We start from the raw sequence: 13130 nt of genomic DNA, 5'->3' as shown, positions 1-13130 counted from the left end.
GATGAGCTGGATATAGTGGCGATCATGGAGATGTGGTTCATGTCTGGGATGTGGTTATACCGGGCTATAATCTGTTCAGGAAAGACAGGAGAGGAAGAAAAGGAGAGGAAGTAGCGTTATATATTAAAGATCATATTAAAGCCACACAATTGCAGGATCTGAAAAGCAAGGAAGAGACACTGTGGATCAATTTGGAAAGAAGAAATGATAAATACAGTCAATCCGTGGTTTGCGAGTGTTTTGCAAGACGAGCAAAACATTCTCCCAAATCGTGCCTCGCAAACCGAGCGTTGACTCGATTTGTGAGCCTGCCACGCAAACCGGCGTTACAGCCCCCCCCCTGCGTGATCTGGCATCCCCCGCCCGCACACCCAAACACAATCCCTTACCCCGATCTGGCACCAGCACCAATGCACAGGACGTGCTGGTGCCCGAAGATCCTGCCTCTTACCTGGACTGGGCCTTGAGCATTTGCGCATGCTCAAGGCCTTCTGGTTCCCACTCTCGCCAAGATTCTTGGAGATCTCCAAGAATCTCAGAGAGCAAGAACCAGAAGACCTAGAGCATGCGCAGATGCTCAAGGCCCAGCCCAGGCAAGAGGCAGGATCTTCGGGCACCGGCATATCCTGTGCGTTGGTGCTGGTGCCAGTGTCAAATCGGGGTAAAGGATTGTGTTTGGGTGGTTGAGGGATGCCGGATCGTGGGGGGGGTGATGCTGGTTCTCAGGGGGAGGGCGTTTGCTGGTGGGGGCGATACTGGTTCTCCAGGGGGGGGGGGAGCAGAGCCGGTGGCCTCACGGGTGGAGGGTAAGGTGGAGTAGCACTGGTGGCCTTGGGGCAGGGGGGGAGGTGAACGAATCAAGCGAGTTTCCCTTACTTCCTATTGGGAAACTTGCTTTGATATACGAGCAATTTGGTTTATGAGCATGCTTCTGGAACGAATTATGCTCGTAAACCAAGGTTCCACTGTATATTTACATTGATGTGATATACAGGCCTCCTTCACAGATGGAAAAAGTGGACAGAGATTTAATAGTAGACATTCAGGGCCTGATTCTGTATAGGACACCCAGTCTTAGCAGCCACCTAAGCTACTTTTGAGAATTGCACAAGGGTGTCCTATACAGAATTGCATCTGTCCTAATGGACAGATGCCTAATCCTGCCTAACCACCCCGATTCTCTAACCAGCATCCATGTCACAGGTGCCATGTAGAGAATTGCATTGTTGCTGAGCTGATCATAGCAAGGGAATCTCCCTGCCACGATTGGCTACGTGGCAGTGGCAGGGAACCCCTGAACCCCACCCCCTCTTGCAAGTTGGCAGGCAGGAGGGATGCCCACTCCCTCCCGCTACCCTCCCCACATGGGAGTGGTCTTGGGGATCTGGCCAATCGAAGTCTTAGGCCACTCCCAGTGCATCCCAGAATGCACTGGGAAGGAGGCCTAAAACTCTGGTTGGCCCAGGTGCCAATCTGGGCCCTAGGTCCCTCCCCAGTGCATCCCAGGATGCACCAGGAAGAGGAAGGACTGCCATTCTGAAGAAGGACCTGCTGATCTGAGGGAGTTGGCATCCCTGCGGCTGGCCTTGCTGATAAAAGGGGGGGGGGGTCCGGGTGGGTTTCAGGAGTTGGGAGTTCAAGCGTTCATGAGTTCGGGGAGTACTGGCAGGAGGGAGTGGACATCCCTCCTGCTGGGGATGTTGAGGGGATGCCAGGAGGAGGGAGTGGGCATCCCTCCTGCCATGGAAATTGTGTCTGGGGGGGTTTGGGGCGGCAGGTAGGAGTGGGCATCCCTCCTGCTGGCGGACTTGTGGTAGGGTTCGGGGGTTTCCTGCTGCAGCCGCTCAGCTTACTGTGGCAGGGAGATTTCTTTGCTGCAATTAGTTTATTGGCTGTGTCTGTTCACATTTCAGGCACTTATCATGGCCCTAGGGAGACACATAGGACTTGCTTAAGCTCGCCTAAGGCCACTTTTGGGTGAAACCACGCCCAGCCTTGGGTGAGCTTAACCGTCCCTACGTGCCGCCCTGCACCCACAACAGATGCCTACAGTATAGATGGCCTGCCTCAAGTTGTTGGGGTTTTTGGGGTTGTTTTTTTTTTTTTAATTCTTTATTCATTTTTTAATCATACATCAAGGGGTTCATAATCAAAAAAAAAAAAAAAGTCTAAAAAGTGGCCTAAATGGCTACTTGGACGATCAAAAAGCCTGATCGTCCAAGTACCCATAATCAAAGCTGGTTTTAGACGTATCTAAAACCAGCTTAGGCCTTTCCCCTGCCTCTAAATGCATAGAGAGAAAAGAGGCGTTTTTAGAGGAGGGAAAAGGGCGGGAGGTGGGCCGACCTAGACCTAGGTATGCAGCAGGTATAATCAAAACTTTAGGCAGGTTGCCTAGTTGGCACTTATACGTTTTGACTTAGACGAAGTCAAAACAGGTCTAAGTGCCGAAAAAGGGGCCGCTGAGCTGATCGTGGCTGCTGCCTACCCCCTACAGCAATGATCGCGGCAGGAAAGATGCCTCATCTCCCCTACCGCGATGCCCTCACTCCTCTACCTGAGATGCCCTCTGCCTGAGATGTGGCAGTTTGGATAGAGGAGTGATGGCATCGCGGTAGGGGAGATGAGGCATCTCTCCTGCCGCGATATATCACCCCCCCCAACAACATCGGGGCAAGAGGGAGCCCAAGCCCTCCTGCCCTGCGATCCCCAACCCCCTCGATTACGTTCAGGGCAGGAAGGAACCCAAGCCCTCCTACCCCGCGATCTCCAACCCCCCTGATTACATTCAAGGCAGGAGGGAACCCAAGCCCTCCTGCCCCGCGATCCCCAACCCCCCCTCGAGTCCGATCCAGCCAGGAGGGAGCCCAAGCCCTCCTGGCCTCTCGCCCCCCACCCCCTACAAGATCGGGCAGGAGGGAGCCCAACCCCTCCTGCCCAGGCGGACCCCCTACCCCCCACTACAATACGGGCAGGAGAGATCCCAGGCCCTCCTTCCCTCGACACAACCCCCCCTAAATGACTGTCCCCCTGATCGGCCGACCCGCGACCCGAGCCGCTGACCCTCCCCACCCCCAATCCCACCCGCCATACCTGTTAAATGTTGGCCAGACGGACGGGTGCTAAACCCACCCGTCCGGCAGGCCAGCCGGCTTCGGAATGGGGCTGGATTGGCCCAGGCGGCTGAAACCCCGCCCACAGGTGGGGCCTAAGGCTCCTGGTCCAACCAGAATTCACAGTGGGAAAGGAAGGAGGGAGAGCTGCTGGACTGGCATGGGGAGAAGGGAGAAGGAATGTTGCTGGACTACTACTACTGTTTATCAAGTTTATTATAAATTTGATTGATCGCTTATTCAAAATTCTAAGCGATGAACATATCAGTAAAATTACAAAATTTAAGGGGCAACAAAACAAACAAAGAACTAAACCTTACGAAATATATTGGAGACTAACTTTACAAACATATTAAAACAAGAGGAAAGGATGGGAAAAGAAATACAATTGTTGAAAAGCGTATGCAGCGCTGTACAATCAACACGCAATAGAAAGTCTCTGCTCAGAAGAGCTTACAATCTAATTGGACAGGAAGGACATACAGGGCTATGGAGTTTCTTGCAGAGAGAATGATAGAATGGAGCAGGAGAGAAAGAGATGGTGCTGTTGGGAAAAGGAAGAAAGAGAAGAATTGTTGGGCATGGGGAGGGAGAGAGAAAGAGAGAATGTCACTGTTTCTTGCAGAGAGAATGATAGAATGGAGCAGTGACAAAACATAGCAGTGGCAAACATAGCATGTTTGTAAAGTGGTGGGGGTGGGGGAGAGGACTAAGGTGTAGAGATGTATGGGGGAGGGAGAAATATTGGATGTGGTGGTAGAGAGGGAAGGGTGAGACAGATTGAGCATGGGGTTGGAAAGAAATGCGAGAGGGAGAAATGTTAGATATGGTGGAGGGAAGGGATGGAGAGATGCAGCATGGTACTGAAGAGGTGATAGAAGGAGAAATGTTGGGCATGGGGCTGGAAGGAGGGGCAAAAGATGCTGCATGGGAAGGAGGAGGGATGAGAGAGGGAGAAACATTGAATGTGACAATAGAGGGGATGGAAGAGATGTGCTCTGGATCCAATCTCTGTCTCTCCTTCCCCACTCCCTGTGCAGCAAGGGAGGGACAGAGAGAGAGATAACTACTTCTGAAGTTTTACAGGGCAGTTGGGGATGGAAGAGATTACCCACAGGGATGGGCAGAGATGGAATGACTTACACTAGGAGAGGAGGAAGGAGGAGAAAGCTGTTAAACTTGGGGAGGTGGAGGGTCACAAGAACCACTGGACTGTCTAGTGAGGAGGTGGCAAGAAATATTTGGACCTTCTAGGGGGAGATGAGCTATCATGGGGGGGAGGGTCCTGGGGAGAGAGAGGGAGATGCCAAATTATAGTGGGGATAGAGTGAGAGTTGTGGGACTGTGAGAGAGAGATGGGGAGAGGTGCTGGTTGTACAGAGATAGGAACACATGCTGCACTGGAGCAGCAGAGGGGGAATGGAAGAGAGAGAGATGCTGTCTTTTAAGGGAAAGAGGGGGAGAGATGCTAGACCTCTAGAGGGAGGAAAGATGCTGGTTGGTGAGTGGAGTTTGGAGAGAGAGATGCTGGAACATATGGGAATAAGAAAGATGTTGGGCTATGTTGAGAAAAGGGAAAGGCTGGATACGATGAAGAATAGGAACATAGGAGAGAATGGGAATGGAGGGGTCATAGGGGACAGGGACACAGAGGAACAATGGGGATACAGAAGGGAAATCCTGTATATGGGGGGGGAGTCATTCCACAGCATGTTTTCAACATGTTTTTAGATATTAAGAGCTTGCATCTGGCAGGCTTTACCAACTGGCCAAACATCTGAGAGCATGCTTGGCTCATTTACTCAACTCCTTTCTGGATTTCATTACATCAGCAGAATTAGATGTTTGTACATATATTTCCTGAATGACATTGTCACATTAGTTAATTAACAAATATATCAATTGAATGCTTTCCTGTTTGGGAAAGTCACAAGATCAATCTATTCATTCCTTTAGTAACTGCAATGCATTGTTTCCCTTATTTTCTATTGCAGACATTGCCGAACCAAGATTTTACTGGGAATGTCTTTAGGATCCCAGCTTATAAGAACTTCCCAAAATATATCTTCCTTTACTGCATCAAGTGGAAACCGATTAAAATGGGACCTGTCACCAGATCACATCAGAAAAAGAACAGAAGAACTGATGTGGAAAACAAAACAGGTGTATGACACAGTTAGCAGAATTGACTTTGAAAAAATCACTTATAAGAACTGTATCAAAGCTTTGGCGGACATAGAAGTTCAGTATGCAGGTGAGTGTGCCTTTTGACATCTAATATATAAATAATCACATTAATGGTCCATGCTCATACTTGACATGTTGAATTGAGCCTGCAAAGACAGCAGCAAGGCATTGATTGATTAATTCATGTCCTTTAGATAATGTTTCACACACTTATAATACATCTTCATATCGACTCCTCATACAAACTATTTTATATTATTATTTTATCTTTATTTTTTATGGACCATCAGTATGTGAGAATATAAGAATAGGCTTACTTGGTCAGACCAATGGTCCATCTGTGTAGGAATGCCACGCAGTCTTAGAGTCGGGATGGAGGCGCTTCCTAATGGATGGTCTCTCACCCTTTTATTGAGAATCTTACCTCCCTTAATTACATGGCTAGGAAGTGCCTCCATCCCGACTCTTAAGACTGTGTGTATGTGTTTCCTGTGTGGCATTCCTACACATCTAGTTCAGTATCCTGTTTTCATGGAAGCTGTGGAAACTAACAAGGGCTTCTACCAATTATCCAGTTGGAGTTCCTGCAACTGCAAGGTATGATGAAATAATTGCTGCAAGATATGATGAAATAATTGCTCTGAGTGGAGACTCACAGGATAGAAATATTGAAAGAAAAGCCTTACTACCTGTTGGCATGGTGCCAGGACTGAGACTTGATAGAGAAGACACCTGTTACAAAAAATGTTAGGATATGAGATCATCCTGATGTTACCACTCCTTGGGAGATGAAGGTCCTTGAGCAGGAGAGGAACTTTTTTTTTAACAGCCTTCAGTGCTCAGAGCCTGGCCCTATAGCTAGTGTGTTAGAAAGCACTGGAAATGATTGTAAGGCTCTATTCTTATCTAAAACCTGTGCTATTAAGTGAATACCCTTTTCTCCTCACCTATAAAAAAAAAAACTACAGAAGTCAGGCTTGGTACAAATTCGGAGTTTCCTTGTAGGGGCAATAAATCTGTTACTCTAGGATTATAATGCATCGTCTTCATCAGACAACCCCAGGCCAACCTCAGTGAACTCAATATGGAGTTATCTCGTGTCTGTATAGTCAAATGGTGGCAAGGCACATGAAGAAAGTATATTAAATTGAGGGGTGAAATAATGCCTGTTCAAAAGATGGGCTAAAAGCATTATCCTCAAGAACCCAATCTCTTAGGTGTCTGAATAGGCAAATCCAAGTATATAAGCACAGGTCTGGGAGTGCCATACCTCTTCTACTTCTGGGGCACAACAAGTTATCAAATCAGTTTCGGTTTCTTACCTGCCCAACAAAATTTAGTGAGATCTTTCTGCAAACTTCGCCAACCTCTGTTAGTTAACCATAAGGGAAGCAATTGAAAGGTATAGAGCCACTTAGGGAACAAAGTCATATTAAAGAGAGCAATATGACCTCCCAAAGATAGAGGTAGGAACTGCAATTTAGTCAATTGTTGTTTAGTGGAATGAAGTAATGGAGGTATAGTAAGTAAGCAAAAAATTATGACGTCTTTCTGGACGCCTAGTCAATGAGCCAACTCTGTACGTTGCCGGCCAAATCCACCTGTGCCTGCATAAATAGCGAGGATTTGAGGGTAAATTAATACCAAGGTATTTGAAATGGCCATCCACTCAGCGTAGAGGAAAATTCAGGCCCCACTCAAGGGCATCTCAGCATCTGCTATTACCTCAGATTTATCCATATTAAGTCTAAACCACAAAAAGTTCCCATATTCAGCAAAGCTTTCCAATAAGGTGGGTAGGGTCAGTTTAGGTCTGGTAATATGGACCAATAGGTCATCCACAAAAGCAGCAATTTTAAAAGTATGAGCTCTGATGTTAACACCGAATATTTCCAGCTTAGAAGGTATTTCCCAGGGTCCAGAGTAAGGACAAAAAGTAATGGCGACAATGGATATCCCTGTCTTGTGCCCCTGCGAATTGGTAAAAAATCTGAATGTGCTCTGTTGACATGTACCCTTGGCCATGGATCATAATACAGAGTGTGAATGGCATCCCTAAAGAATACCATATTTATCCAAGACTCCAAGCAAAAAGTCCCTTTTCGGCATTGAAACTTATCAAGAGAGAAGGCTGTTTCAGAGCATGGACCCATTCTAATGAAGATAATACCAACTGAATATTTTTACTGCCATTCTACCCTGTATGAAACCCACTTGAGGAGTTGCTATTAAATTAGGCAATTTTTTTGCCAATCTATTTGTCAATATTTTAGCTAGCAACTTGGCCTCACAACAGAGAATAGATATGGGCCCACTTTAGTGGGGGTCTCTGCCTGGCTTAGGTAAGACCACAATTTGAGCTTGTCGAAGTATTAGGGGTAATGTTTTCTCCTGTGTGTGATGATTGAACATGGCCTCCAAAGGATTCAGAACCTCAGTCATTAGGAGTTTATAGAATTCAGCCCTGTAGCCATCAACATCAGGGGCCTTACAAAGGCATCTGTTGAATGGCCAAAAATAATTCCTCTTCCTTAAGAGGAGCATTGAGAAGTTGTTTTATCCTCAGGGTCCAAACTAGTGTCCAAGCCAGGCTGGAAGACTTGAACATCGAGGCCAAAAGAATTGCCAGAATGGATTCTCTCTCACACATGATTGGGCTAGAGACTCCGTTCTGTTAATTCAAATACACTTCCACCTCCGTATTCACAAATTCTGTATCTACGGATTCGGTTATTCGCAATTTTTGAACAAAAAATACATTTTAATTTTTTCAGGCTTTTTTTTAGCCCTGTAAGACCCCCTCTTAAGCCTTACCTGGTGGTCTAGCGGGTTTTTAGGCAGGAGCGATCTTCCCACGCTCCTGCTCCATGCAGATCACTCACAGGAAATGGCTCAAGAGACTACGGGAGCTCAAGGCAGCCATTTCCTGTGAGCGATCTGCATGGGGCAGGAGCATGGGAAGATCGCTCCTGCCTGAAAACCCGCTAGACCACCAGGTAAGGATTAAAGGGGGGGGGCTTACAGGGCTAAAAATAGCTGTGGGAAGCAGGGGATAAGGGCAGAATCGACCCAAATATTATTCGCGGGCCGGCTCTGCCCCTAACCCCCGCGAATACGGAGGGGGAAGTGTAAAAGACATAAGGAAAAGCCATGTAATAAACAATTAGAATTTATTAACAGTGCTCCTATTGTCTGGGAAGAGCAAGCTATCAGAATTTCAGTGCTCTTCAAAGGGAGAAAGCAAGGACAAACAGATTTATAACCTATGTGACATCATTTGTAATAATTATCATGCTTTAAAATACAATGGCACAGTTGATCACATGACTTCCTTTCCAAAAATGCCTTACGTCAATGTTATATATAGCATAGTATATATAGCATAGTAAACATATATGGAGAATAAACATATAACAAATATAAGTGTTTTATATATATAGCATAGTAAGCATATATAACATATATAAGTTTAATAAAATAAACTTATAAATATATATTGCATAGTAAACATCATTTCCAAAGTTTAAGAAAATGAGAAGAGAAACCCTACTCATAGTGGCTGTGGCTTAGAGCAAGTGGACATGTTTGACGCACAATCTTGACATCATCAATATGTACCTAGATGGCAGATTGTCATTAAAAAAAATAGGAATATGTGCTGGGCTACCAGACTAAACTAGGGATTTGAACTCACCACCATGGGAAGATGAAAGAAGTGCCTTTAACCATTGAGCCACAGGAGCTTCCTTTTAGGCAAGGGTTCCTATTATTTTTTAGTGACATTCTGCCATCTAGGTGCATATTGATGTCACAATGTTGTCAAGATTGTGCAACACCTCCACTTCCCAACTATATACCCAATCTTAAATCACAACTTTATCAGAGCTTTTCTTCGGGCCTCAGTACCACTACTCCACTGCTGTCAGTATTTCTTTAGCGGGAAGAATTACGTGAGAACTCCTCACTGGTCCATACTATTTGCTTAAATATTTTCAATAATACAATAATTTAACTTTTTTCATATATATAAAGTGCAAAGTGCTTTGTTTTTCATAACTTATCTTTTTAGTTGCTTTTTATATTCAGATCCGAGAAAGACAGACCTGACGTGTTTTGCATCAGAATGCAGTTTCAAGGGTCTCCCGCAGCAGATTGAAACAGCATACTGATGCAAAACATGTCAGGTCTGAATAGAAAAAGCAACTAAAAAGATAAGTTATGAAAAACAAAACACTTTGCACTTTATATATGTGAAAAAAAATAAGTTAAATTATTGTATTATTGAAAATATGTAAGCAAATAGTATGGGCCAGTGAGGAGTTCTCACATAATTCTTCCCGCTAAAGAAATATTGACAGCGGTACTGAGGCCCGAAGAAAGCTCTGATAAAGTTGTGATTTAAGATCGGGTATATACTTTGGAAGGGGTGTGGATGTGTTAAGACTATTACTTCCAAGTAGAGGATTATTTAAAAATTCATCGTTTATATCTGAAGATTGTGCATCAGACATGTCCACTTGCTCTGAGCCACAGCCATTGTGAGTAAGCTTTCTCTTCTTATTTTCTTTAAACTTTTGGAATAAGGTTTAGTATGTAATACATTTTTTCATGTGCTTTGCTTGAGTAATGCATTATTAAATATCTTTTAACCTTAATATCAAACTGGAGTATTCCTTACCCCAAAAAAGCAAAACCCATACCACCACTATATCTGGACGCCTCCAGCACGCCAAGCTAGCGCCCAACTCACACCCAAAAGTAGACCTAATTTTGCAACACCTACATTTTAAGTGAGAATATAGATGCGTTAGGATGATGAACACCATTCTATTCTGTAAAAGGATGTCCATATTAAAACCACATCTATCATGTTAGACGCAGCTTTTTCCGATGGGCGTCTGAAATTATCCCAGGACAAGCAGGCAGCATATTCTTAACGCATGGGTGACGTCACCGACGGAGCCCCGGTACGGACCTTTTTAACTAGAAAGTTCTAGTTGGCCGCACCGCGCATGCGCGAGTGCCTTCCCGCCCAACGGAGGAGTGCATGGTCCCCAGTTTCTTTGTTTCGGCGGAGCGAAGAAGACGCATGTGTTTTCAACAGCCGTTGAAAAACTAATTTTTGCCTTCCCGCTCGCGTATTTTCTCTCTTTTTTCCTTTTTTCTTATCGGATTCCCTTTATTTTTGTTTTAAAAAAAAAAACAAAACTCGTCGAGTTTTCTTTATTTTTTCAGGCCAGCCCCGGCGGGGCCTGTTGCCACCATACAGGCCTCCAGATTCAATTTTGCGGAGGCCGTGTTTCCCTTCATGCCCCCTCAACCGGGTTTTAAGAAGTGCCAGTGGTGTGCACGCCCGATCTCCCTCACCGACCCACACAATTGGTGCCTCCAGTGCTTGGGTCCAGAGCATCGGGCTGACACCTGCACCCGCTGTGCTACTCTTAAAAAGCGTACTTTGAAAAATCGGCAGATCCAGCAAAATATTTTGTTTGGTACCAGAACTGCCATGGAACCGGCTGCGACGTCGATGGCACCACAAAAGTCGGCACCGACGACATCGACACCACCGGGCCCTTCCTCAGGGTCGATGGGCCCAGGTAAGCGGCTAAGAAGCCTCCCACTTCCCTTGAGCGCCCTCCTGCCACGGTTGCGACACCGGCCCTCCCGGCGCCGCACCGGCCCCGCAAACGCTCCGCTCCGATCTCGGTGAGTGCCTCATCATCGGCCTCCTCATCGCCGGAGCGTAGAGCGGCACCTATGGTACCGAAGAAGAAAAAAGCGGTACCGGTGCCTCCCCTGGACGACCGCATTGCGGCCATACTCCAAACACAGTTACAGGAGCAGCTGCAACAACAACTCCAACAACTGTTGCCGGCGTTGCTGGCACCGCACCTTCCGGTACAGGACCGGTCCGAGCTTCACACTGTCCCATCGGTGTCGACCCCCTCGGTACCGATTAATACTTCCATGCCGGTAATCTTGGCAGAAACACCTACAGTACGTACCCGTGATGCTGCCGACCCTGTCCGGTCCCAGGAACGACATCGGTCTTCCTCACCCGGTACCGCCTCGGTGCGCTCAGACAAATCTCTTTCAAAGACCCGCCATGCCGAGCCCTCCACACCGATGTCCAAACGTACGCACCCCGACGTTAGGGACCCAGATTTGTGGGAAGACTCCCCTCACGGTACCGAGGAGGACGCTTCATCAACCAATGAAGAACCCTCCATGACCGACACCATCTCCAAACCAGAGCAATCCTCTTTCTCCAAATTCCTTAGGGAGATGTCAGCAGCTCTTTCCATTCCCTTGGAGTCCGACTCTAAAAAGTCTCAGGCTTTCCTCGATGCCCTAGACTTTGAGCAACCTCCCAAAGAATTTCTGAAGTTGCCCGTCCACGACATCTTACGGGAAACTTTCTATAAAAACTGGGAAGCTCCCCTCACGGTTCCTGGAGCCCCTCGTAAATTGGATAGCTTATACCGGGTTATCCCAATCCCAGGGTTTGATAAACCTCAATTGCCCCACGAGTCCCTCCTGGTGGAATCTACCTTGAAGAAATCTCAGGGTTCCAGTGTATATGCCTCCACCCCTCCTGGCAGAGAGGGAAAAACCATGGATAAATTTGGTAAGCACCTTTTCCAAAATGCCATGTTAGCCAATAGAGACAACAACTACACCTTCCACTTCTCCTTCTACATGAAGCATCTGGTGCAACAGCTCTCCTCCTTACAGAAATATCTTCCTGAACGTAAGGTCCCTCTTTTCCAGCAACATATTTCTAGCTTCCTCCAACTCAGGAAATTCATGGTTCGCTCCATCTACGACTCATTTGAGCTGACCTCTCGCGCATCCGCCATGGCGGTGGCCATGCGCCGTTTGGCATGGCTGAGAGTCTCTGACCTAGACATTAACCACCAGGACCGTCTGGCTAACGCACCTTGTCTGGGTGATGAACTCTTCGGAGAATCCCTGGACTCGACCACCCAGAAGCTCTCGGCTCACGAGACCAGGTGGGACACTCTGATCAAACCTAAAAAGAAGACTCCACCTGCTCGCCCCTAAAGGCAACAGTCTTCTTACCAACGCAGGTTCTCGGCCAGACCTCTCAACCCGCCTCAACAGCAGCCACGCCGACCTCGGCAACAACATCAAACCCAGGCTCGCTCTCAGTCTCACCAACCTGCCAAGCCTCTACCTCCGTCAAAACCATCTCAGCCCTTTTGACTCTTTTCTCCAGGGCATAGCCAGTCTCCCAACATCATTACCTCTTCCTCAGCCTATCGGAGGTCACCTCCAGCATTTCCTCAGCCGTTGGGAGGTCATCACATCAGACCAATGGGTCCTCAACATCATTCGTCACGGCTACTCTCTTCCAGACTCTTCCACCAGACAATCCTCCCGTAGAGTCTGCTTCTCACTCCTCCCAAACCCTCCTCCTCCTGAGGGAGGTCCAATCCCTCCTTCTTCTCAATGCCATCGAAGAGGTGCCTCCGGACCAAAGGGGTCAGGGATTCTACTCCCGCTACTTCCTGGTTTCCAAGAAGACAGGAGACCTCCGCCCCATCCTCGATTTCAGGGACCTCAACAAGTGTCTGGTCAAAGAGAAGTTCAGAATGCTCTCCCTGGCCACGCTTTACCCTCTTCTCTCTCATCACGACTGGCTATGTTCCCTGGACCTCAAAGAGGCCTACACTCACATCCCCATCAATCTGAATTCATGTCGCTACCTCCGCTTTCAGATTCAGCACCGCCACTATCAGTACAAGGTACTACCTTTTGGCCTTGCATCATCGCCCAGGGTGTTCACCAAGTGCCTTATTGTGGTAG

At 47.1% G+C, this 13130-nt stretch overlaps 1 protein-coding gene across 3 annotated transcripts in view; it reads left to right on the top strand.

Annotated features, from left to right (window-relative positions):
• NLN (neurolysin) overlaps positions 1-13130 on the top strand; it is a 158465-nt gene that overhangs the window by 24652 nt on the left and 120683 nt on the right. For all 3 annotated transcript variants that reach the window (XM_033930104.1, XM_033930086.1, XM_033930096.1), the window contains exon 2: positions 5108-5367. In XM_033930104.1, the coding sequence (XP_033785995.1) occupies positions 5136-5367 (232 nt within the window). In that variant the 5' untranslated portion in view covers positions 5108-5135. The remainder of the gene's footprint in view (positions 1-5107; positions 5368-13130) is intronic.

This window comes from Geotrypetes seraphini, chromosome 1 (assembly GCF_902459505.1).
Source record: "Geotrypetes seraphini chromosome 1, aGeoSer1.1, whole genome shotgun sequence".
Taxonomy (NCBI): domain Eukaryota; kingdom Metazoa; phylum Chordata; class Amphibia; order Gymnophiona; family Dermophiidae; genus Geotrypetes; species Geotrypetes seraphini.
This window is presented reverse-complemented; position numbering and strand designations above follow the sequence as displayed.